Source organism: Balaenoptera physalus (assembly GCF_965194825.1).
Source record: "Balaenoptera physalus genome assembly, chromosome: 10".
NCBI classification, from domain to species: Eukaryota; Metazoa; Chordata; class Mammalia; order Artiodactyla; family Balaenopteridae; genus Balaenoptera; species Balaenoptera physalus.
In genome coordinates, this window is record NC_138889.1 from 23,951,907 (window position 1) to 23,975,833 (window position 23,927).

At 39.3% G+C, this 23,927-nt stretch overlaps 1 protein-coding gene across 2 annotated transcripts; it reads left to right on the forward strand.

Moving 5' to 3' along the window:
• The first annotated feature begins 218 nt into the window (after positions 1–218).
• On the forward strand, positions 219–23,828 carry DLAT (dihydrolipoamide S-acetyltransferase). Of its 2 annotated transcripts, XM_082476875.1 has the most exons (14): positions 219–582; positions 1,015–1,116; positions 1,901–2,025; positions 2,171–2,324; positions 4,814–4,940; positions 6,799–6,986; positions 8,047–8,200; positions 14,027–14,094; positions 15,306–15,398; positions 15,760–15,867; positions 16,436–16,551; positions 20,558–20,720; positions 21,720–21,856; positions 22,395–23,828. In XM_082476875.1, the coding sequence occupies exons 1-14, from the start codon at positions 304–306 to the stop codon at positions 22,522–22,524; spliced, it is 1,944 nt and encodes a 647-aa protein (XP_082333001.1). In that variant the 5' UTR covers positions 219–303; the 3' UTR covers positions 22,525–23,828. The 2 variants fall into 2 exon arrangements, with proteins under 2 accessions (XP_082333001.1, XP_082333002.1); XM_082476876.1 differs by lacking the exons at positions 219–582; positions 1,015–1,116 and adding an exon at positions 1,161–1,209.
• Positions 23,829–23,927: the final 99 nt, after the last annotated feature.

Here is a 23,927-nt window from a genome sequence, read left to right on the forward strand (position 1 = left end):
CACCACCTGCCACTCCTCTCCACGTCTAATTCTCCCAGACTCGGCCTGCGGAAGCTCCGCTGGAACGCCCCTGCCACTCGTGGCTCCACAGTAGCCGCCCTGGGCCACCCTTAATCCCAACTCCCAGGAGGAAGACCGTACGTTCTACACGTTTCTGGTCCACGGAAAGTGTGAGGCGAATCTTTGGAGCCCGTTTTACGACAACTTGCGACCGCGCGGTGCGGCTGACGGCAACGCCGCGCTGCTCTTGGAGAGGTCACTTCGGAGAAGGCGCTGGTTTGGGGGTGTGGGGTCAGTGGCAGTATGTGGCGCGTCTGTGCGCGACAGGCCCGGAATGCAGCCCCAAGGGCAGGATTTGGGGCTCGGTGGACGGCCTTGCGGGAGGAGCCGGGAGCTCGGTGCGTGACCCCGCAGGCTGGCTCGGCTCCGGCTCGTTGCATCAGCAGGACCACAGGGTATGGCAGGGTCCGGGCAGTCTGCGGCTGGAGCCCCAGCTCATGGGCCACACCGCGGAATCGCGTCTTGCTGCAGCTTTGGGGATCTCCTAGGCGCCGCTGGTATAGCCTCCCCCCGCATCAGAAGGTGAGCCCCAGACCTGTCCTTCGCGGGACCCCGTTGTCCTTCATGGGATCCTTTCTCGGAGGCCTCAGTGATCCTCCATCCCCCTCCCAGTATACTGTGTGTCAGTGTCCCTTCTCCATTACCCAGCTTTGCTGTAACTCTTGAGCTTCCTTCTCCTGACCTATTCCATGGAAGAGCGCCAAGCCTGGGGCGGTATGTGGAACGTCTACTGAGTACATGCTGTGAGACCCACGCAGGCCTGTGGAGCAGGAAGCCTGTCCTTCTGGTGGAGAGCTTCTGGTGGCAGGAACCCCCTTTATATCCCCAGTGCCCACTGTGTGTTGGGACTCAAACTCTCTGCGTTAAATTGTAGTGAATTGAGTGAAGCGTTAAACCAGAATGAGAGTTAGGTAGCTCTTTGTAAATTTCGTATTTCTCCTTTGTCTTCTCCAGGTTCCATTGCCCTCTCTTTCCCCCACAATGCAGGCAGGCACCATAGCCCGCTGGGAGAAAAAGGAAGGGGAAAAAATCAATGAGGGTGAATTAATTGCAGAGGTAAGTTGTTTTAAAATATGGAAATGAATTAGAAGGGACCGGCTTAGCTAAACTGAGGGGGAAAAAATCAATGAGGGTGAATTAATTGCAGAGGTAAGTTGTTTTAAAATATGGAAATGAGTTAGAAGGGACCGGCTTAGCTAAACTGAGCAGTAACTTTCTGAGTGGGTAGTTATCCCTTTTGCTTAAGAAACTTAGATGTTTTTTACAACTTGATATTAGAGAAGATTGGTTAGCTAAGTTAGCAGCAGCTAGCCAAACTGATTTTTAGCTAAGATATTTTTAATAGTAATTCTTTCAAACCTGTGATAGAGGCTTTATTTTCACATGGCTGTTGAACTGTATGATTTTTTTAAATTGAAGTATAGTTGATTTACAATGTGTTAATTTCTGCTGTACAGCAAAATGATTCAGTTATACATATATATACATTTTAAAAAAAATATTCTTTTCCATTATGGTTTATCACGGGATACTGAATAAAGTTCCCTTGTTGGACCTTGTTGTTATCCATTCTATGTAACAGTTTGCACCTGCTAAGCCCGAACTCCCACTCCATTCCCCTCCCGCCCCACAGCGACAAGTCTGTTCTCTATGTCTGTGAGTTCGTTTCCGTTCTGTAGATAAGTTCATTTGTGTCATATTTTAGATGCCACATATAAGTGATATCATGTGGTATTTTTCTTTTTCTTTCTGACTTACTGCACTTTGTACGATTTTAGACACAAGCTAATAAACTTCATACTGGCAGCAGAAGTCTAAGCTCCTGCTTTTGTGTTAAAAGGTTGAAACTGATAAAGCGACTGTTGGATTTGAGAGCCTGGAGGAGTGTTACATGGCAAAGATACTTGTTGCTGAAGGTACCAGAGATGTTCCAATTGGAGCAATCATCTGTATCACAGTTGAAAAGTGAGTAGTACCATGGCAATCTGTGGAACTTAGGTGCTCAAGTGGAGTATTTTAATCCAGAATTGCGAAGTTAGTTAAAGGCTTCTAAGACTACTGAATCCGCTTTATAACCCCCTTATTCCTATGCATTCTTTCTCTTCCTTAGGCCTGAAGATATTGAGGCCTTTAAAAATTATACACTGGACTCTTCCGCAGCACCTACCCCACAAGCAGCCCCAGCACCAGCCCCTGCTGCCGCGGCTCCGTCACCTGCACCTCCCGCTCAGGCTCCCGGTAGCTCGTATCCTCCTCACATGCAGGTGAGGCTCAGCCTCTGGGTGTTTGCTCTAGAAGATTTATTATTCATTCATTATTTTTCATAGGTGACTCTCACATCCTGGGAACTGGCATTAAATATGGCTAGTTTTTGTCATTTGAAAGTAAATAGAGGTTTAAACATGAAAATTGACAACTTTCATTCCTGGTGGTTATTTCCAGGTGTGTGAACTTGGCTAGTTCTTTTAACCTTTCACAGCCTCAGTGTAGCAGGTAGGATAATGTTTGGTACTTCTCATTCAAGAGCATTTTGTTAGATTTTGAGGATGATTTGTACTTACACTACTCCCTGTATAAATAGAGTTTTTAGTAGGCCCCAGGTACTGTCTGTTGAATGAAAGTTCCCAATTGGTGTTTTTCCTTGACATGTGGTATTCTATTTTCTAAGAGTTAAGTGAAGTAGTCCAGTAGTATTAATAAAAGACTGAACTAAAATAAAGAATAAGTGTCAAATAGGCATATATAATAACATTGCAACAAAGCTGAAGGTGGTAAATATAGTCACTGTTGATTCTATTAACTAAATCAGTTTCTAAGAAACTAATTAGTTTATTGGATATTAAGATTATCCCATGTATATTTGTGTTTCAGATACTGCAAATGGATAAAAGCCAGCTGCACTTTTTCTAAAGGATTAAGACTAGAACTTTCCTTCACTTAGTTTATTTGTAGAAATTTTTGTATAAGAATAATTTTCTCCTTTGGACATCATATTCTATTCCATGGTCTCTTTTTTATTATAAATTTATTTATTTATTTATTTTTGGCTGCATTGGGTCTTTGTTGCTGTGCAAGGGCTTTCTCTAGTTGCAGCAAGGGGGGGCTACTCTTCGTTGCGGTGTGCAGGTTTCTCATTGTGGTGGCTTCTCTTGTTGCGGGCCCTAGAGTGCGCGGGCTTCAGTAGTTGTGGCACATGGACTCAGTAGTTGTGGCTCGCGGGGGTCTAGAGCACAGATTCAGTAGTTGTGGCGCACGGGCTTAGTTGCTCCGCGGCATGTGGGATCTTTCCAGACCAGGGCTTGAACCCGTGTCCCCTGCATTGGCAGGCGGATTCTTAACCACTGCGCCACCAGGGAAGTCCTCCATGATCTTTTATTAACACTCACTCATTATAAAGTTTTGCCTGGTGGTCAGTCACGCATTTATCTCATCCTGTTCAGCAAATTCTGTCTCACTACACAAGACAGTACATTTCTCTATAATTTATGTCTTTGGCTTTTTGTGAAAGTTTTAGGGTTCTGTCTTAATTATCCTTTAAGATACAGTATAGAGATTATTGGATCCACTAATTTTTAAGAAGTAGATGAAGATGAGGGACTTCCCTAGTGGTCCAGTGGTTAAGACTCCACGCTCCCAATGCAGGGGGCCCGGGTTCAATCCCTGGTCAGGGAACTAAAAAGATTCTGCATGTCGTAATGAAGATCCCGCACGCGGCTACGAAGGTCCCGAGTGCTGCAACTAAGACCTGGTGTAGGTAGTTAGGTAGGTAGGTAGATAGATAAGATAGATAATTCTGACCAAGAAAAACATTTTAAAAATTTTCTAATTAGAGTTCTAAGTTTTGTTTTACTCCCCCCCTCACCTTCCTGAGACATCATCAATTGAAATGATTTTTCTCTCAGCGTAATCCTGTTGTTAATTAGATTAAAAAAAACTAAAAGATAGCAAACAAAACCCATAATGAGTAAGCATCCAAATTCAGTGGACATACAAGCCATATAAATAAGAAAGCAATTTTAAATTTAGATCAGCCAGTCTGATGTTTAGATTTTACTGGGGCAGAAGTGACTATTGTAAGAGCAGTTCGTTCATTTGTTCATTCATTCATTCATTCATTTTTTTGCCGCACCATGTGGCATGTGGGATCTTAGTTCCCCGACCAGGGGATCGAACCCATGCCCCCTGCATCGGGAGTGCAGAATCTTAACCACTGGACCGCCAGGGAAATCCCAAACAGTTCTTAATATGAGTTTTTTTTTAATCTTGAAAAAGTATCTGGGAAGTTTGGGAGAAATTCAGTTTCCCCTGAGTGAAGAGATAGATGCCAATACAGCGCACAGTAAAATTTTAGTGGAAAGTCTGGACTAAGGTCATTCTGTGAAAATGAAAAACTGCAGCTTAATCTAAGTGTTAAGAAAGACGAAAAGCTGTTCTGTGCTTAGATATTTATTGAGGAATTAATTTTAACTGTCTAGAAAGAACTCTTTCCCATCTGCACATTGTTTTTACGTTTGGAGGGTGGAAAAGTATTTCGAAGGTGGGTCAGAGTATCGCTGGTACTATAAAAGCTTGAGATTTGAAAGATTCACGTGTAGGGACACTTGAGGCAGTGGGCTTTTGCTGCTGTGGGGGCATGGGAATTTGGATGGTCACAGTCACTATCATTCCATAAAACTGTTTGCTGGCCTGAGTTCCACTGTGTCCACAGCTTCCTAGTATTACACAGTAATAAAATATGTGTTTGTTTCTACAGGTGGTTCTTCCTGCCCTCTCTCCCACCATGACCATGGGCACAGTTCAGAGATGGGAAAAAAAAGTGGGTGAGAAGCTAAGTGAAGGAGATTTATTGGCAGAGATAGAGACTGACAAGGCCACTATAGGTGAGATTTCTTCAGCTCTTAATGGTTGAGGCACTGAGTTTTCCAATGAGGGAAGAGGATTGCCGTCCTATCCTATAATGAGTGAGTGATAACATGAAAAATTTTAATTCTTGGGATTCATTTCCTGGAACAGAATATTTCATAACAAAAGTGTGCATAGTTGGATTTGTCAGTACCATACTGTAGTCTCACTGAATCAAGGATATGTCAGCTTAGGGATTATTTTTAGGCCAGAGTTTGCTTATTTATTAGCCTTATCATTGTCTAAACTGGGCAAGGGGGAAAAAAGAAGAAACAGGAGAAAATAACATCAAAGGCAGGAAAATACCAAAGAATTTCAGATCACTTTGAGGGAAGACTTGAAAGCAGGGCTTAGATTGTTTTCATAGTTTGAGAATGAGTGATGGAATGTATATATTACCTGTTCAGATACCATATCACATTTCCTTTTATTCCCTCTCTGATTTATTTTTATGCTTAGAGCAAAACCCATATAGATAATCATATTTGTCATACCATGTGTAGATATTTGTAGATAAATGTATTTCCTGTCCAGTTCTCAGAGATGCAGTAGGAGATTCTGGGCATCCTCTGCAGTGGTTGTTTTCAGATTTTGTTCTTCAAACCCTGTGATTCCTTGATGGCACGTTGGGGCAAAGGAGAACTTAAGGAGCAGCATGCTACTGTTCCCTGCCCGCTCCCCAACTTCCACCAGGACAACTCCTTTTTACCTTTCTGCATATTGTGCTTCCTCCCATAAGATTTTATTAGAAGAAAGGATTCTGTTTGTTAAAAAGAGAGAAACAAACAAAAAAACCCTGGCAAAAATAGATCTGCTTTGCATTTTAACTTGAATACCAATGTTGCTGTAGAGACTAGTATTCTAGAGACTCTGGTCACTAGAGAAGTATTACCTTGGTCAAACTCTTTAAACTCTGTTGTGGCCTTGGATGTCTTTTCTTTTTATATATGTCTTGTATTGGATATTAATTCTCAACTGGGATATGGAAGGATTCATCAAAGATGTGTTTGTCAGGCAGAGGCACAACGCCACAGAAAGCCAAGATCTGGAAGGCAAAAGTTGTCCTCTCCAATGGGTTCTTTTAGTTTTACTTTTGGAACTCTTCATATTTGAGTTCCTTGTAAGAAAAGCACTAGCTGGGAATTCCCTGGCGGTCCAGTGGTTAGGACTCCATGCTTTCACTCCCGAGGGCCTGAGTTCAATCCCTAGTGGGGGAACTAAGATCCCGCAAGCCGTGTGGCCAAAAAAAGAAAAGAAAAGCAGTAGCTGAAGAAAGTTGTCAACACCACAGAATCTGTAGTTATGCTGTATTTCTTCATAATGAAATAGTTGATGTAATACCAAGTGTGACCTCTTCAAAAAGTTCCAAAGATGCTTTTAGGGGTGTAATCCCATGTCACTATCAACTATAGTAGCTCTTTTAATTTAACCATGTGGTTCTGATCTTTAGCAGTACAACCAATGCCATCTTGGAGTCTTGTGGGGCTGCAAGGGACTGCCCCTGGGGATGTTTTAAAGAAAACGTGCAGAACTAACCACTGTGTAATCTCTTGTAGTTTTATTTAACAGATATTTATTTAGTATTTACTTTGTGCCAGGTACTGTTTCTAAGTACTTGGAAAATATTCACTTAATTTTTGTAATATCCCCGTGAGGTAGGTGCTATTGTCATCGCCATTGTGTAGGTAAAGAAGCTGAGACACAGAGAGGTTAAATAGCTTGCAAAAGGTTATATAGCTACTTTGAAGAAGAACCTTTTACTTAAAACTGTGCTTTGAGTTTGCTAGGATAGTGGAGTCCTTTAAGTTCCATAATGGTTTTTTCTTTCTATTTAAGGTTTTGAAGCACAGGAAGAAGGTTACCTAGCAAAAATCCTGATCCCTGAAGGTACAAGAGATGTCCCTCTAGGAACCCCACTCTGTATCATTGTAGAAAAAGAGGCAGATATACCAGCATTTGCTGACTATTGGCCAACTGAAGTAACTGATTTAAAACCACCAGCACCACCACCTACCCCATCCCCGGTAGGTATGCTTCTAGAATTGAGGGAACACTTAAACCTTATTCATCTCTAAATTAAGGGATTAAAGTAGATGATATTCTAGGTTCCTTCCAGCTCTAAGAGTCTATGAATAAGGAGGGAGATAGTTAACATTTGCGGAGACCTACACAGCGTGTGGCACTGCACCATTCACATAATGGTCAATAGTTTGATTCGTATAGCTTTTTTTTTTCCTGGTGTCTTGAGTCCTGCCGAGAACAAAGCTGAGGTGACATGTTCTTTTTCTGCTTTAGGTGTAGATATATATAAATATATATGGAAGGTAATGCTTTGTCACCCATTTTCTGTAGAATTTGTAGTTTTTGTCATTGTCAATCCTCTTGGTATTAACATATAGTAGGTCAAGCTTATATTTGTAATACATTGGAACCTTCATGTAAACGGCTTATTTTGCATAGAATTTAGTCTGTCTCTATGCACTGTATACTATATACTTATAACATGAGCTTGTATGAATTCCAGGCATCAGTAACACTATAATGAAGCTTCTGCAGGTGTAGAATCATGTGAGGTTAGACTAGGTACACAGTTCTGTCAGAGAAAACTTGATTTCTGACTGCCATACGTTTATGGGGAGCTGGCAAGTAGTTGTAGTGGTTTATTTTTTAATGTGTTTCAACATGGAACCTTCCAGAATAACTTATTATTTTGGAATTAGGTTAAGTAAAAACAAAAGCCATGTAGGTGATATAAGAGAATGAGAATAAAGAAGGGACAAGAGATTAAAGTGAAGAAAGGCTGTAAGGATGTTATATACTGGTCCCCAAAATTAAATTCCATGCCTGTCTTTGTTAATCATGGAGTTAGAGAATTTGACTTTGTTCTGTCTTTGACATAAAATTATGTTATTCTATTCGTATTGCTGTATTATGTTGGTTAAGCAGGAAAAATGTGCATTTGATATTTGGAAAAAAGAAAGTTATTTAATTAAAATAGGTTTGACTTAATAAACTATAAACTCTTAAATCTTTCAGACCAATCTTTGCAGTGGTGAATTAACAATCTGTAACTTTTTTCAAAAGGCAGCCCCTGTTCCTCCAACTCCCCAACCTGTAGCCCCTGCACCTTCAGCCACCCGCCCAGCTACTCCTGCTGGACCAAAGGGAAGGTTGTTTGTTAGCCCTCTTGCAAAGAAGTTGGCAACAGAGAAAGGGATTGACCTTACACAAGTAAAAGGTAATTCTGTTTCTATGGAGTGGGGTTTTACTAAAATTTAGTTGAGTTTCTTCCTTAGGACCAGAGAGTACAACTATATATAGTCGTCTTATCTGCGATAGTCGGGGGAAGGATGAGGGAGGGAAATATCTCCTTTGGTGCCACCACAGAGTAGGAAAATTTACTGTGCTTTGTTTAGTCTGTCTAAGATCTACCTATATAATTTAGATAGCTTTTTTTCCTTCTCTGTTAACGGGAACTGCTTAATTGTTGGTGAAAGTATGATGTGTTTGTTCAGCAGAGTTGGGTTATGGTACTTGATTATATAATAAGAAATCTGTATTAGTGCTAGGCTGATTGAATGTAGCAATACACAAAACAAAACATGAAGTTGGGGTGATTTGAAGTGACTTAAAATAATAAAATTCATATAAAACTGAACTAACGCCCCTTGAGGGCAAAGGAAAATGTCTTACCTATCTTTTCCTCCCCATAGAGACAGTGTAGCTTAGTGATAAGAGCATGGGGTCTTGAATCAGACCATCTAGGGTTTAATCCTGGCTTTATCATTTTCTGTGTAATATGTCTTTTGCTGAATTACTTAATCCATCTGTTTTTCCATCTGTAAAACTAGATAATAGTTTACATTAAAACAAGTGAAGTGCTTAGAACAGTATCTAGAATGTAATAAGTACTCAATACATATTAGTTTTGTTCACATTATTACTATTATTGTCTGGCATTTACATGTTTTAAGCTAAAATTTAATGTAAGGTAATTAATATACTTTGGAAAAGGGGGGAAATTACTATTCCTGGAACATGGTTTGATGGCTAATACTATGTGCTAGTCTTTTAATTACCAGATTTAATTTGCATAACATTTATTGAAGTAAGAATTATCATTTCCCATTTTTTTATTGTCCAGCTGTGGGCACTCATCGGTGGTTATCATCTGTCTGCAATCTATTGTTTTTATGGTTAGAAAGCAAGCCAATCCCCAAAGACACAAGAATAGAATGTTATCGCTGTTTTACTTCAGAGGATTCTTGTAATATTGGAAGACCCTTTTTTCACCCTAATATTATTTCACTAGTGTATTGCCATTCTTTATGTACATGTGATTAGAATCAGGGACAGCAATTTAAATTGGAATACATTTTAAGGGGAGGAGGGACTAGGTTAATAATTATATCTGAAGAATTTAGACAAGTAAACAAGGACCATTTATTATTTAGCAATACTGACTGCCTTAGGAGAGATTTAAGTGGAAAAATCTCAATATTCTTATCTTGCAGTTAGAGTTAAGTGATTCATTTATTTAGACAAATATTCATTGAGTATTGTCTATGTATCCAACACTTGTTCATAAGACAGACAAGATTTCAGTTTCAGATGCTCATATTACCAACAATAAAGAATTAAATGGGCAGGGAGTTATAGCATAGTAGTTAAGAGTACTGGCTTTGGAGCTGGAATGCTTGGATTTAAAACCCAGCTCTGTCGAACACTAGGTGTGTTACCTTTTGTGTCTCAGTTTCTTCATTTGTATATGAAAATAATATCTTATAGCTTGTTGGGATTAAATAAGTTAATAAGCAGTGCCTGGACATAGAAAGCATATGTAGGTATTAGCTATGATGATAATAACTTATTAAATAAGATGATTTGAATGCTAAGAAAGAACTAAACCAAGTGATATACTAGTGAGTAACAGGGTGAATATATGTGTAGTCATGACTGCTTTTGGAGTCTCCAGGGTGGTTGAAGAAGGTCTTTTTGATGAGGTGACATCTGATCTGACCTGAAAGATGAGTCAGCTATGAGCCAGCCATGTGAAGAACTGGAGGAAAAGCATTTTGGGCAAAGACCAGCTTGAAGTGGAAAGAGCTTGGCATGTTTGAGGAACAGAAAGGAGGCCAGTGTTAATGGAGCATAGTGAGCAAAGGGTCTAGTGGTAGGAGATGAGGCCAGAAAGAGACCCAGGGGTGAGAACATAAAGGACTTTACAGCTTATGATAGAATTTGAATTTTATTTAAAGTACAGTAGGAAGCCATTGAAAGATTAAAATGAGGAAGTGGCATAAAATGATTTATATTTTTAGAAGATGATTTTGGCTGCTCTGTGCAAATGAATTAAATGAAAGCCAAGGCACCTGTTAAGATGCTGTTGCTGGAGCTGATGATGGGGGCTTACACAAGGGTGGTGAGAGTAGAAGTGAACAGAAATGGACAGCTTCAACATACACTTCTGCCATAGAATCAACAGAACTTAGTCAAGGATTGGATATGGGGACTCGACAACAGCAACTTCAGAAGAAATGTGCAGTGGACGCTGGTCTGGACAGGTTGAAAAATGAAAAGTGGATGAAGAAGTGGAGATAACACTGTGGACAACTTATTCAAGAACATTGGCTGTGAAGGAAGGCATAGAAATAGAAATGTAGCTTTTGGGAGCGTATGGGCTCAAGAGAGAGCTTTTGCAAATGAGTGATAGTAGAACAGGTCTAGTGTAGAGTTTCTCAGCTGTGGCACTGTGGACATTTTTGACCAGGTAATTCTTTGTTGGCAGGGTGGCAGCTGGTGTCCTGTGCATTGTAGCATGTTTAGCAACATCCTTGGCTTTTACCTGCTACATGGTAGTAGCATACCCCACTTGGGACAACCAAAAATATTTTCAAACATTGCCAGATGCCCCCTTGGGGGCAAAATTGCCCTGGTTGAGAACCAGTGGTCTAATAGAAAGGGATAAATTGATGATGTAGAAAAGGAGAAAGAGCAGAATAATTTGGCAAGGTACAAAGTTTTTGAGAATGTAAGAGGGCATGGGATTGGTTTGGGGTAGGAATTAGGACAGTTTGTCTACTTTTATAGGAGAGAAGAGAATATGGGGTAGGTTTATAGGTTTGGTGGTAGCAGATGAGGAGAGTACCTCTCTGGGCTGCTATTTGATCAGTAACATATAAAGGGAGGGGGTGGTTCCCTGGTGGTCTGGCGGTTAGGATTCGGCGCTTTCACTGCTGTGGCCCGGGTTCAATCCTGGCTGGGGAACTGAGATCCCACATGCGGCCAAGAAAAAAAAAGGTGTAAGGTGAGGGGATCTGCTGGAGAGTTAGTGTGGCGAGGTCTGAAGTTAGAGAGATTGTGAAATAGTGTTCTCAGAGACAGGGAAAGTGAATTCAAGGGAAACAATTTAATTTCTGGGTGGTTTTGTGTGTCTATTTTAGTTTTGTGCCTCTGAATTTATAGTACAGTCATTCAGCTAGGTGTGTACTTTTTTCCCCCAGCAGTATTAAGCTACTCTAGTGCTGGCACTGAGAAGGCATATGTTTTAGAGTTTGACCAGGGAGTGATTATAACAGTGATCCACAGAGTGTCGGCTGGGTAAGGAGGACGTGAAGACAGGAGGCTGACAACATGATGAGAGCAGAGGAATTACTGGAGTGGAAGAAATTTTGCATTAGGGGGAGTGAGTGGTCTGAAATAAGTGAGCTGAGAGGAACAGTGGTTGGTGTTTTATGACACCATCTCTGACACTAAATGTAATTTTTTTTCCACACCAGCAATCAGTTCTCTACACCACATGGGTATCCAACAATTCAATCCTATTCTGACACTGACTTTCCAGAGTTAGCATCAGACTCCACAGGTGTTTGTTTTTGGTTTTTTTAAAATTATTTATTTTTGGCTGCGTTGGGTCTTCGTTGCCGTGCGTGGGCTTTCTCTAGTTGTGGCGAGCAGGGGTTACTCTTCGTTGCGGTGCTCGGGCTTCTCATTGCGGTGGCTTCTCTTGTTGCGGAGCACGGGCTCTAGGCACGTGGGCTCAGTAGTTGTGGCTCGTGGGCTCTAGAGCGCAGGCTCAGTAGTTGTGGCACACGGGCTTAGTTGCTCTGCGGCATGTGGGATCTTCCCGGACCAGGGCTTGAACCCGTGTCCCCTGCACTGGCAGGCGGATTCTTAAGCACTGCGCCGCCAGGGAAGTTCCGAGACGCCACAGGTTTAAAGGCTCAGTCCCACAAGTCTGCCCCCACTTGAGATGCCAGTCCTGAGGATCACCCGTACTTCTGACGCACTGGCTGTAAACCAGGAATTCCCAAGACCCCCTCCTCGGGTTTGATAATTCACTAGAATGACTCTCAGAACTCAGGAAAGCACATTATTTACTATTGCCTGTTTATTATAAAGGATACAACTCAGAACAGTCAAATAGAAGAGATGCATAAGACAAAGTATGGGGAGTGGGGGTTGGTGCTGAGCTTCTGTGCCTCTCTGGGAGCACCACCGCCCTTGGCACATTAAGGTGTTCACCAACCCGGAAGCTCTCCGAATCTTGTTGTTCAAGAGTTTTATTTTTATAGGGGTCAATTATTATTTTTATAGGCATCGTTGATTGTATCATCGGCCATTGGTTATTGAACTCAATCTCCAGTCCCCACCCCTACCCCTTTCCCCCAGGAACAGATTGCTTACCAAATTTGACCAAAATGTAATCATTTGGGGAGAAACTGTTCTGAAAGCCTAAACCCTGATGTTCAGAGTTTGATTTGTCTCAGAGCTACCCATATTATGGTTTATATTTCTTTGATGCAGAGCATTTTCTCATCACTGTTCCATTTTATCCTCACAGCATTCCCATGAGTAGGGGCTGGTATGATAATCTGTCCTACAGATGAGACTAAAGACCAGATGAGATTAAGTGACTACAGTCATCTGTCTAGTTTATGTTTGACAACAACCCTATGTTTTTCACTCCTAGTCTAGTGTTCTTCCCTTTATACCATATTGCTTTATGATGGTCTGTTGTGCCTTCTTAGGGAGAGAGACAAAAGAATTTCAAAGATTTCAGCTAACTCCTAATAGTCAGGAAATTCTTATAGGTGGATGAAGCTTAGTATAAGGCAGGTGGTACTGCAGTTTCCTCATCTTGAGGGGCTGCAGTGTCCAGATCAGCCTTGATTGTAAGGGGAGGTTATGGTTTCTGTCTTTTATAAGGAAGGGAATCTAATAGGCGTACTGCTGCCTCTGTTCTAGAGCTCCTGGTGAGGATAAACACAATCCTAGCCTACTCAGTTTTCATAATGAAGGAAAGGAGTTGGGACGAACCGCACACAACGAGAATCCTTTTAAAAGTCTGCCTTGGGGGAAGATGAATCAATTTGACCAAATATTTTCTAGAAGTGGGCCAGTGTAAAAGGTATTTTTAATAACTAAATTCTGAATCTCCTTAGAATTAAGGTTCAGGATTATCTACTTAGGTGTAATGTTAAACCTAAGAGGTTGTGCATGGGAGGAGGAAAGAAATTGAATGAAAGTAAAATTAAGCCTGTTGAGGGAACTTTGAAGATCTTTCTTCATGTGTAACTTGGCACCTTTTTCCTTCATAATCTCTAACACAAGCCAGTATAGCGCCTTGGCTACTGTGAGAAAGCTGTGAGTAATGGAGACCACATATAGAATGAATGGTTCTAAAGATGAGATCATTGCATTTGAGAGTTATTCATGCTATTTCAGGGTAAAAACAATTGACTTGCCTGATTTGTCCAAAATAATTGTTATCATATCTGTCAACTCTGTAGCAAGGGAATTCTTTATGAGCATATGAATGTAGAACCCAAATGAGATCTATTCCAGGGTTTCAGAAAGGGTGTTTTGGAGCTAAAGGAGAGGAGGGCAACAAAAGGTGGTATTTTTAGGGAAAAGTTTAAGGGGCATGATTAAGGCAGTGGCCCCTTTCGAGGGTCTTTGGTAGAGAACCTCTAGGAACTTGCACTTCAGGATCACAGTGCTGATCTCCTTGAGGAATTAGCGGTATGCGCTCATGTGTGTGGTATTTCTGTGTCTCCTCCAGGGACGGGACCAGACGGCAGAATCATCAAGAAGGACGTCGACTCCTTTGTGCCTACTAAAGCTGCTCCTGTGAGTTATATTTCGCTTCTTAAATTTTGGTTGCAGTTTGTCCCTGCAGAGTGCTTTGTGCAGCCTGTTAGACCCTTGCATACATTATTTATGAGTGAAGTAGCTTAATCAGAACTGTGTTTTCTTTTGTCTAATTTCACTGGCTAGCAATATGTACATATGAATGTGCTGTTATTCATACACAAAAGCAAAGATGATATACTACGTTGAAATCCACTCCAAGTTGTTTTTGGTTTTTTTTGAGTAGTGATACTAAATTTTTCCTAACTTGTCATCTTATTCAGGCCCTATTTTTTGAAGGATGCTTGCAAGTTGGTTGGCTAGCGTTTGAGTTTTATGTGGTTAATTAGTCCACAGGGGGATTAAATCCACATAGCCAACTCCGTTTGATCAGTAAAGGCACTAAAATAATCAACTATAAGTAAGGAAAATGATTTAGTTATTTAGATGTTTGCTTTAAAATAAAAGATTTGTCATTGTTTTTTAAAAAATAAATTTATTTATTTATCTATTTTTGGTTGTGTTGGGTCTTTGTTGCTGCGCTCAGGCTTTCTCTAGTTGTTGTGAGCAGGGGCTACTCTTCATTGCGGTGCACGAGCTTCTCTTGCTGTGGCTTCTCTTGTTGCAGACCATGGGCTCTAGGGCGTGCGGGCTCAGTAGTTGTGGCTCGTGGGCTCAGTAGTTGTGGCTCACGGGCTCTAGAGCGCAGGCTCAGTAGTTGTGGTGCACGGGCTTAGTTGCTCCACGGCATGTGGGATCTTCCCAGACCAGGGCTCGAACCCATGTCCCCTGCATTGACAGGCGGATTCTTAACCACTGTGCCACCAGGGAAGCCCCTGTCATTGTTTTTTCTTAACACTATTCAGGAAAATACATTACTTTCTTTGTATTTATCTCTTAATCTTTTCAATTTAGGAATGCTTTGATTGCTTTTCTTGAAGAAAGTTTTGTGAAAACAAAATTATTTTGATATAAACTAGTCATAGAAAAATGACATTTAAAACATGATTATCCGATTCTAAGTATGAAAATTAGAAACAAAACTCTTAAACAAGCACAGTCCAAATTGGAGTCCCTTTTGCTCCCTTGGGGTAGAAATAGCTGTTTTTCTATAAACCGTTTAATTTTCACTTTGCCACCTGTAAAAGAGTCACTAACAGTTGTTCACAGTTGCTTATGCTAAGACTAAGAACTTTTTTACCTCCTTCTAGACTCCAGTAGCTGCTGTGTCTCCCCCGAGTCCGGGAGTGGCGCCGGTTCCTACAGGTGTCTTCACAGATATCCCAATCAGCAACATTCGCCGAGTAAGAGTATTACCATAACTTTTCGCCCCAAAGCTGTTGGGGGCATCTTTACTCTGATTGTTCAGTTGCATCCATAGTTTGAAACACTAAGAAGAGACTTTTTTAAAATTGGGAACCTTAGGTGATTCATTTAATAGGTGTTTGGTTTGGCCAATAGAATTCTTGGGATACACAAACACTGTGTTCTGATTAAGTACTGTTGGAAGGGGCTAAGTGTGGTGCAGTCCTCCATCTTCCAGTTCTAATAATGCTTGAGGTAAGCATTACCAGGGAGCAGGGTAAAGGGGCAAACAGAGCCCTGAATGAGCTGAGGTCTCATTTCAACTCAAGATAATTGATTTTTGAATCTCTTTGATTTCAGGTTATTGCACAGCGGTTAATGCAATCTAAGCAAACCATACCTCATTATTACCTTTCTGTTGATGTAAATATGGGAGAAGTTTTGTTGGTACGGAAGGAACTTAATAAGGTAAAAGGTCTGGAAATTCCACCTTTATAAATTCTAAAAATCTTGTTTTCCCTCACTGAATATTTACATTTTGCCCATATATTGTATTTTGTTACAAATGCCAATTGGTAATGGAAAAATGGATGTCATCCTAATTTTAACTTACAGAGAATATCCTGGAGAATTTTCATTTTCTAACCCTTGATTAAAGCTTATGATTAAAGTCGACTTTGCCATGGATCCATTTTAGCCTAACATAGTCACTATGATCCTATGAGACTACTGGAGTCTCTTCTGGTAGATAAGAAACAGTGTGTTTACTTCGTGTTTATAGTTAAGTACCAAGCACCTACTTAGTGTTTAGTTACTTAGTAACTTATGGGATGCAGCTGAAGCAGTGCTTAGCAGGAAACGTACAGGTGTAATGGTCTATATTAAAATAGATGAAAAAAAACAACTTTTGGTTTCTTTTCATCCTTTCCACTTTAGGACATCTGTATATCCACCCCCTCCCACCTTCTCAAGATTATATAGTTTCAGTCTTTGAGAAGAGAATTTAAGAAACTACAATGGTTTCTTGTCTTTGCAGATGTTAGAAGGGAGAAGCAAAATTTCTGTCAATGACTTCATTATAAAAGCTTCAGCTTTGTCATGTTTAAAAGTTCCTGAAGCAAATTCTTCTTGGCTGGACACAGTTATAAGACAGTAAGTATAACACTTCTGGGGAAGGTATACATATATATATATATATATATATATAATCTCCATCAGCAGTTTTTTGTGTGCTGTCTCATGTATAACTTGGAGTATAGGGAGTAAGGAGAAGCAGAATATAGAGGGGGAGATGACTTCCACAGGCAAGACAATTTGAAAACAACCTAAAGCTATTTCTGAGATCATGAATTTAGTTAGTAAAGACTACAGGTTCTTTGTATGAGTTCAGGAAAGGGAGATAAGTGTACAGATATGTATAATTAAGTTGATAATGACTCTCACAAAGCAGGATTGAAATGGTTTTGTTCACCAATGAGTTCTGCTAAACTTTAGTGGGGGCAAAATTGAAAACAAAACCAAAAAAACAGTATTTGTTAATATTATGGTAGCATGTGACTGGCATGGTGCTCTTGGTGTCTTTCACATGTTGTCTTATTTAATCCTCATGACCACGTTATGAGTTAGGTGGTTTTACACACATTTTCTAGATGAAGGAACTGAGGCTCAGTAAGTCGAGTTACTCCCTGGGTTAATATGTTAGTAAAGTAGCAGAACTGTGGTTGGAACCAGGATTCTGACTCAGCCTAGGTTTTTTCTACTATGTAGATGCTTTTATATTATTAATTTATTTTTTTTTACAATAATAGTATGTACATTAGAATATTAATTCATGGCTTACAGTGACCTGCTCAACCTTTAATCTGAGGTCCACTCCCAAGAGGCAAACACAGCCTTTAAACTGTTATTTCTTTTGGTATTTACTTTCCTATTTCTAAACAACATTTTTCTGTTGCCTTTCATAAATTTTTCATTTCATTTACTTTATCAACTGACTTCCTATTAAAGAAGGTTAAGATTTAGCTTTGTTCTACCCTCTCTACAAACACACACACACACACACACACACACACACACACACACACACACCCATCATCCTACCAAATTGATTGTAGCACAAATTTTGGACAAATCAGTATTCAGTGTTAATATCTTTATGACTATGAAAAATTGTTTATGACTAAGGAAGTATAGTATACCATGAATACCAACCTGATTTTAATGATTGCCTAAGATGGGCTAATTTTTAAATTACTCATCATGAAATCTTTCTGAAACTCCCCAAGACAACTCTAAACGTGTTTCACAAGACTGAAAAGTGGTTTACTGATTCTAATTTTTTCCTTGGTCACCCCACTCTTAGAGAACATCTGAGGGTCTTACTATTTTTCAGAGACTGTATTAGCTTTCTAGAGCTGCCATGACAAATTACCACAAAATTTGTGGCTTAACAAAAATTTATTCTTTCCTAGTTCTGAAGGTCAGAAGTGTGAAATGAAGGTGTCGGCAGGACTGTGCTCCCTCCCCAGGCTCTTGGGTGGACTCTTGCTTGCTTTCTCCAGTTCTGGAGGCTCCAGGCATACCTTGGCTTATGGCTGCACAGCTCCAACTTCACATGGCCTTCATGTGTCCATGTCTTCTCTCTGTCTCTTACAAGGACACTTGGCATTGGATTTAGGGCCCCCCCAGATAATCTAGGGTGATCTCATCTCAAGAGCCTAATTACATCTGCAAAGACCTTTTTACTAAATAAGGTCACATTAATAGATTCTGGGATTAAGACATAGACATATCTTTTAGAGCACGGTTATGAACATTTGAGGACAATTCTTTGTGTGGACATATGTTTTCATTTCTCTTGGGTAGACTCCTTGGAGTGGAATTGCTGGGTCATAGGGTAAATTTATGTTTAATCTTTTAGGAATATCTGAAGGAAACACTACTTAGATGAAAGGATGGACATTGCAGGGCAAGTTCTGTGAATTATTTATTAATCCTTACCAAATGCCCTTCAATTTGTTTATACAGCTATTCAACAGATATTTATTGAACATATACTGTTTGCTGGATTTAGTGGTGAACAAGATAGGAAACACCATCCCTCCTCTCTTAGGAGGAAGATTATTGAACAAATAATATTGTAATAACAGGATAATTTAATTAAGAAAGCAGTGTTTGCTGTGTGATACCTTGGCCAGAGCCCAGCTACGGTAGTTGGTAAGCGTCACACACTGTATTATTGGAGCAGGTCCCTGTGTTTGCAAGTGACAGAAGCCTGCTGCCTCTGGTCAGCTTGGGCACACTACGGGGTATGGTCCCCATAATCTCCAAAGAGCTGGAGTTCTTCCTTCATGTGAAGTTTTAACTTTTTCTTTTTTTTTTAAATTGAATTATAGTTGATTTACAATATTATATTAGTTTTAGGTGTATGGCATAGTGATTCAGTATTTTTGCAGATTATACTCCATTATAATTTATTATAAGATAATGGCTATAATTCCCTGTGCTATACAATATATCTTTGTTGATTATCTATTTTATACATGGTAGTTTGTATCTGTTAATGCCATACCCCTAATTTGTCACTCCCCCCTTCCCTCTATCCTTTGGTAACCACTAGTTTGTTTTCTGTATCTGTGAGTTTGTTTCTGTTTTGCATGTGCATCCATTTGTATTATTTTTTACATTCCGCATATAAGATACACAGTATTTGTCTTTCTTTGATTTATTTCACTAAGCATAATATTCTCTAGGTCTGTCCACATGGCTGCAGATGGCAGAATTTCATTCTTTTTTATGGCTGAGTAATATTCATGTGTGTGTGTGGGCACTTGGGTTGCTTCCATGTCTTTTTTTTTTTTTTTTGGCCACGCATGTAGGATCTTCCCCAACCAGGGATCCACCCCGAGCCCCCTGCAGTGGAAGCTCGGAGTCTTAACCACTGGACTCCTAGGGAAGTCCCTTCTTCCATGTCTTTAAATTAGTATGTTCATTTTTTCCGGATATATTCCCAGGATTGGAATTGCTGGATCATATAGTAGTTCTATTTTTAGTTTTCTAAGGAACTTCCATACTCTTTTTCCACAGTGGTTGCACCAATTTGTTGATACGTTCTCACCAACAGTATACAAGGGTTCCCTTTTCTCCATATCCTCACCAACATTTGTTAACTTTTTCTTTCTTGCAGATCACTTTAGCAGGGGCCCTTACACAGACAACCCCTAAGGAGACTCTGATACAATTCAGGGGTTTGGGAACTTGGTTGTGGAGGGGGAAAGTCATTCTTTTCTACTAACCTTTAACTGAAATTTAGCATTTCCTCCCATTATAAATATAAAGAACAAATCAAAGAGGTATTAATAGTACTTGTACTGATGACCAAATAAAAACCAAGTTATTTTCATATCACATTGTAGTTATTGTGGATATCTTAAAATATATTTTTTTCTTATCACTACTTCAAAAGTATAGCCATAATTAGACCTGCTGCAAGATTATTGAGTTAATACAGAAGCGCATATATCACAATTTTGTTTTTTGAATAGTTTGATAACTGAATTTCAATATAGTTTGTTTTGGGGGAAGTTTTTCTGGTAATTTGAGTATTTTGTTTTCTGTGTTTAAAAAATATATTCTGAGAAGGGACCCAAATGCAAATGCGCCCCATGGCGTAGAAAGGATTAGGAATCCTACTTTTATGTTTTGGGACAACACCACCACCCTACCACATGAGTACTTCTCTTTCTCCCACCATGCAGTCCTTACCCTTCACTCTTCCGTGCGTCTGCTCAAGCTCTGCTTGCAGACTCAGCTCCAGCCAATCCATTTCGTTTCAAAATCTAAGGAGTTCTTTTTAATTCTCACTGGATGCTGAACCTTTTTTTCCCCACCTGTACCCAGGGTGTTAGTCAAGGCAGATGAGGGGTAGTTAGCGAGTACGTGTGAAACCAACCTACTGACACATCTCTCATTCATTTTTTAAAAGTGCAGGTCTAAGAGAGGCCACAGCAAAATTTAAAAACCAGGAAAGAGCTCTCCCTGGCTGAAAAGTAGCACAAACTGAAGTAAATACCACTATTCTAGGGTAACCTAAAACAAACTCTTAATTAAACATAGTTGATGATTATTGAGGTTTACTTTTCTTTTTCTTTTTAAATAGAAATCACGTTGTTGATATCAGTGTTGCAGTCAGTACCCCTGCAGGACTCATCACACCTATTGTATTTAATGCACACATAAAAGGACTGGAAACCATTGCTAATGATGTTGTTTCTTTAGCAACCAAAGCACGAGAGGGTAAACTACAGCCACATGAGTTCCAGGTAAGGTATTAATTATTTATCTTCTGAATGTTATGATGTTATTTTAATGAATTATGTTATCTTAAAATTTGGCATTATGTTTCTATTGCATCTTCCACCTTTTGATTCTGCCTTGTGTTCTCACTGACACAAGGTCTTGAAAATAAAGAAGAATTGAGTAACCTATCAAAAGCTGAAAATAACCCATTTTCAAGTAGTGTGCAAAAGCCACACAACTGACTTTTGTTCATATTGCTATAGTTGTATGTTTTCAGTAAAGTGTATTCCATTCATTCCTTTTTTCCTTTCAGCTTTATTTATGTATAATTAGCAAATAGGAATTGTAATATTTAAGGTGTACAACTTGATGTTTTGATATATGTATACACTGTGAAGTGATCATGACAAGCTAATTAACATATCCATCTCCTCATATATTTACCATTTTCCTTTTTTTTTCATGGTAGTTGAATCCTTTTTCTAAATTCATTTTATTGAAGTATAGTTGATTTACAGTGTTGTGTTAATTTCTACTGTACAGCAGAGTGATTCAGTTATACATGTATATATATTCTTTTTCATATTCTTTTCCATTATGGTTTATCACAGGATATTGAATATAGTTCCCTGTGCTATACAGTAGGACCTTGTTGTTTATCCATTCTATATATAATAGTTTGCATCTACTAATCCCAAACTCCCAATCCATCCCTCCCCCACCCTCTCTCCCCGCTTGACAACCACAAGTCTGTTCTCCCTGTCTGTGAGTCTTGTTTATGTTTCGTATAGAAGTTCATTTGTGTCATAATTTAGATTCCACATATAAGTGATATCATATGGTATTTGTCTTTCTCTAACTTACTTCACTTGGTATGATAATCTCTAGGTCCAATCCATGTTGCTGAGAGTCCTTAAAGTAAAATATTATCTTAAGGTCTTTTCACAAAACATTTGTCATTTTTTTCTAATTTATGCTGACAAGCAGTTACCATGATCTGTTTTTAATCTTTTTTTCTTTAGGGTGGCACTTTTACGATCTCAAATTTAGGAATGTTTGGAATTAAGAACTTTTCTGCTATTATTAACCCACCTCAAGCATGTATTTTGGCAATTGGTGCTTCAGAGGATAGACTGGTTCCAGCAGATAATGAAAAAGGGTAAGTGCCAAAATGGAGAGGGAGTTGTAAACTCACTTTCATTACAATATACCTGTTTTTGAGTCTCAGTTTTTATAATTATTGGCACGGCATATTGGAGCTTCAGGCAACAACTCTTCTTATTTTACTGTTTGAGATGGGAAGTCTTGTTAACTCTAGGTCAGGGGTCAGCATACTTTTTTCTTAGAGAGCCAGTTAGTAAATTATTTTATGCTTTCTGGGTCATACGGTGGCTATTGCAAACACTCTGCCATTGTGGTGTAAAAGCAGGCATAGGCAATATATAAATGTATTCCAGTAAACCTGTGGGATTTGGTCTGAGGGCTGTTGTTTGCGGACCTGTATCCTCTAGATGGCTGTTTGGTCTGTTTCTTCAAACTGTTAATTTGAGCTAGAGGTGTACAGCCCATGAAGAATAGGTGGAAAATAATGTTACCTGGTTGGGATTATAAGTTAGGTGTTGGCATTTGGGCTGGTTACTAGCTAAAGTCTAGTGATTGCTTTCAGAAATCCTAATAATGTTTTTATCTTTTTCTAGATTTGATGTGGCTAGCATGATGTCTGTTACACTCAGTTGTGATCATCGGGTTGTGGATGGAGCAGTTGGAGCCCAGTGGCTTGCTGAGTTTAGAAAGTACCTTGAAAAACCTATCACCATGTTGTTATAGTTAACCCAAGAACTTCTAGACTTTCCCAGGTCACACTGGTTCATTCTTACCAAGATACAAACACGTTATTAAACGGTGGTTCTCTTTTTATTTTAAGGTTAACCAGTTACTTTTGAGTCTGTCCAGATAAGTTATTTGTAATGGGCATTACTGAATTTTTTAAAATGCCAATTACATCCAGATATTGTGCACATTTAATCAATACCAAATTTTAAGCTGTGTACTCCTAGTCAAGGGGCATGTGGCTTAGCCCTTTGGTGATAAGGACTTCCACTGGGAAATGTAGAAGTAGAATTGTGGTTCCCTATTGAGACAGGCACATAAAAGTAACCTTGATGAGATCTTGAGGTTTTGAAATTTAATTACCTCAAATGTTTTGTTTAGATTTGAGAAAAAGAGAAGAAGTCAGGAAAATTAGTTCTCTTGGAGAAAGGGTTTGAATTGAAGCTTGATTTTGGAACATAAACCTAATTTAAAATTTTCTGTTACGTAATCTCAGTTTATCATGGATGGGAAGCATAGAGAACTTCAAGGAAAATAAGTGAAATTTTAAAAGTCAACATTTTCTTGGAACTGTTCAACCAGCTGTTCTTTGTTTATTTTTCTATGAATTCAGAAATGGTTGTTTTCCCCTCTTGAGATGAAGATATAAATATGAGCCAGCTACTTGGTATAAGTGAGAATTTGTGTGGGTATCTATTTAAACAATTTAAATGTGTCATTCTGAGAGCAGAATTCTATAATTACCTCCAAATAAAAGAATATGCTTATAGAATTTAGCAGAGTGAAGTTGTGAAAGTAGAATTTTTCCTCCAAAATTAACTGGTGGTTACTTGCAAATGAACTTAATTACCAGGATTTATTACTTAAATAACTTTGAAACACTATATCAAGTAACTGTGGAATTAAGTGTGCATATGTAAACTATGTTTCCTAGTGAGATATGTGCCAAAGTCCATTTATCACCAGGTTCTGTCTGAAAAGAAGAGGGGAGAGATACTCTGGTGAACAGTTTGGAGTGATAAAAGATGATGACCAAAACGAAGTGGTTAGTTCTACTTGGATAAAGTGAAAAAATGTTAAATGTGTACAAGAAAAGCGTTCTGTGTTTTTCCACCCCAGTGTTGTCTCGTGTAAAATAAGAAAGCCCTAAAATCCTATCGGAGAGAAAAAAATTATTTAGGTTGTTTGCTACCTTATCAGCCTAAATATTTTTTTCCCATTTTGTTACGATTTGCCTTTCTTTGGGGGGGGTGGATGGTGGTGATATTCAGGATAATAAAAATGAATTAGAAACATCACAATTCTAGACTTTCTATTGAATTGATGTGTTTTAATAAATATTTGGAATTGTAATATGTGGAGCTGTTCCCTGAAATTTAGGTCTTTCAATGTTGAATCTA

Bases quoted from the DNA above. Each gene is read 5' to 3' on its own strand.
- DLAT (XM_082476875.1), top strand. From the start codon at position 304: ATGTGGCGCGTCTGTGCGCGACAGGCCCGGAATGCAGCCCCAAGGGCA. The intron at 14,095-15,305 runs GTGAGTTATATT...ACCTCCTTCTAG, and splicing joins TGCCTACTAAAGCTGCTCCT to ACTCCAGTAGCTGCTGTGTC. The intron at 20,721-21,719 runs GTAAGGTATTAA...TTTTTTCTTTAG, and splicing joins TACAGCCACATGAGTTCCAG to GGTGGCACTTTTACGATCTC.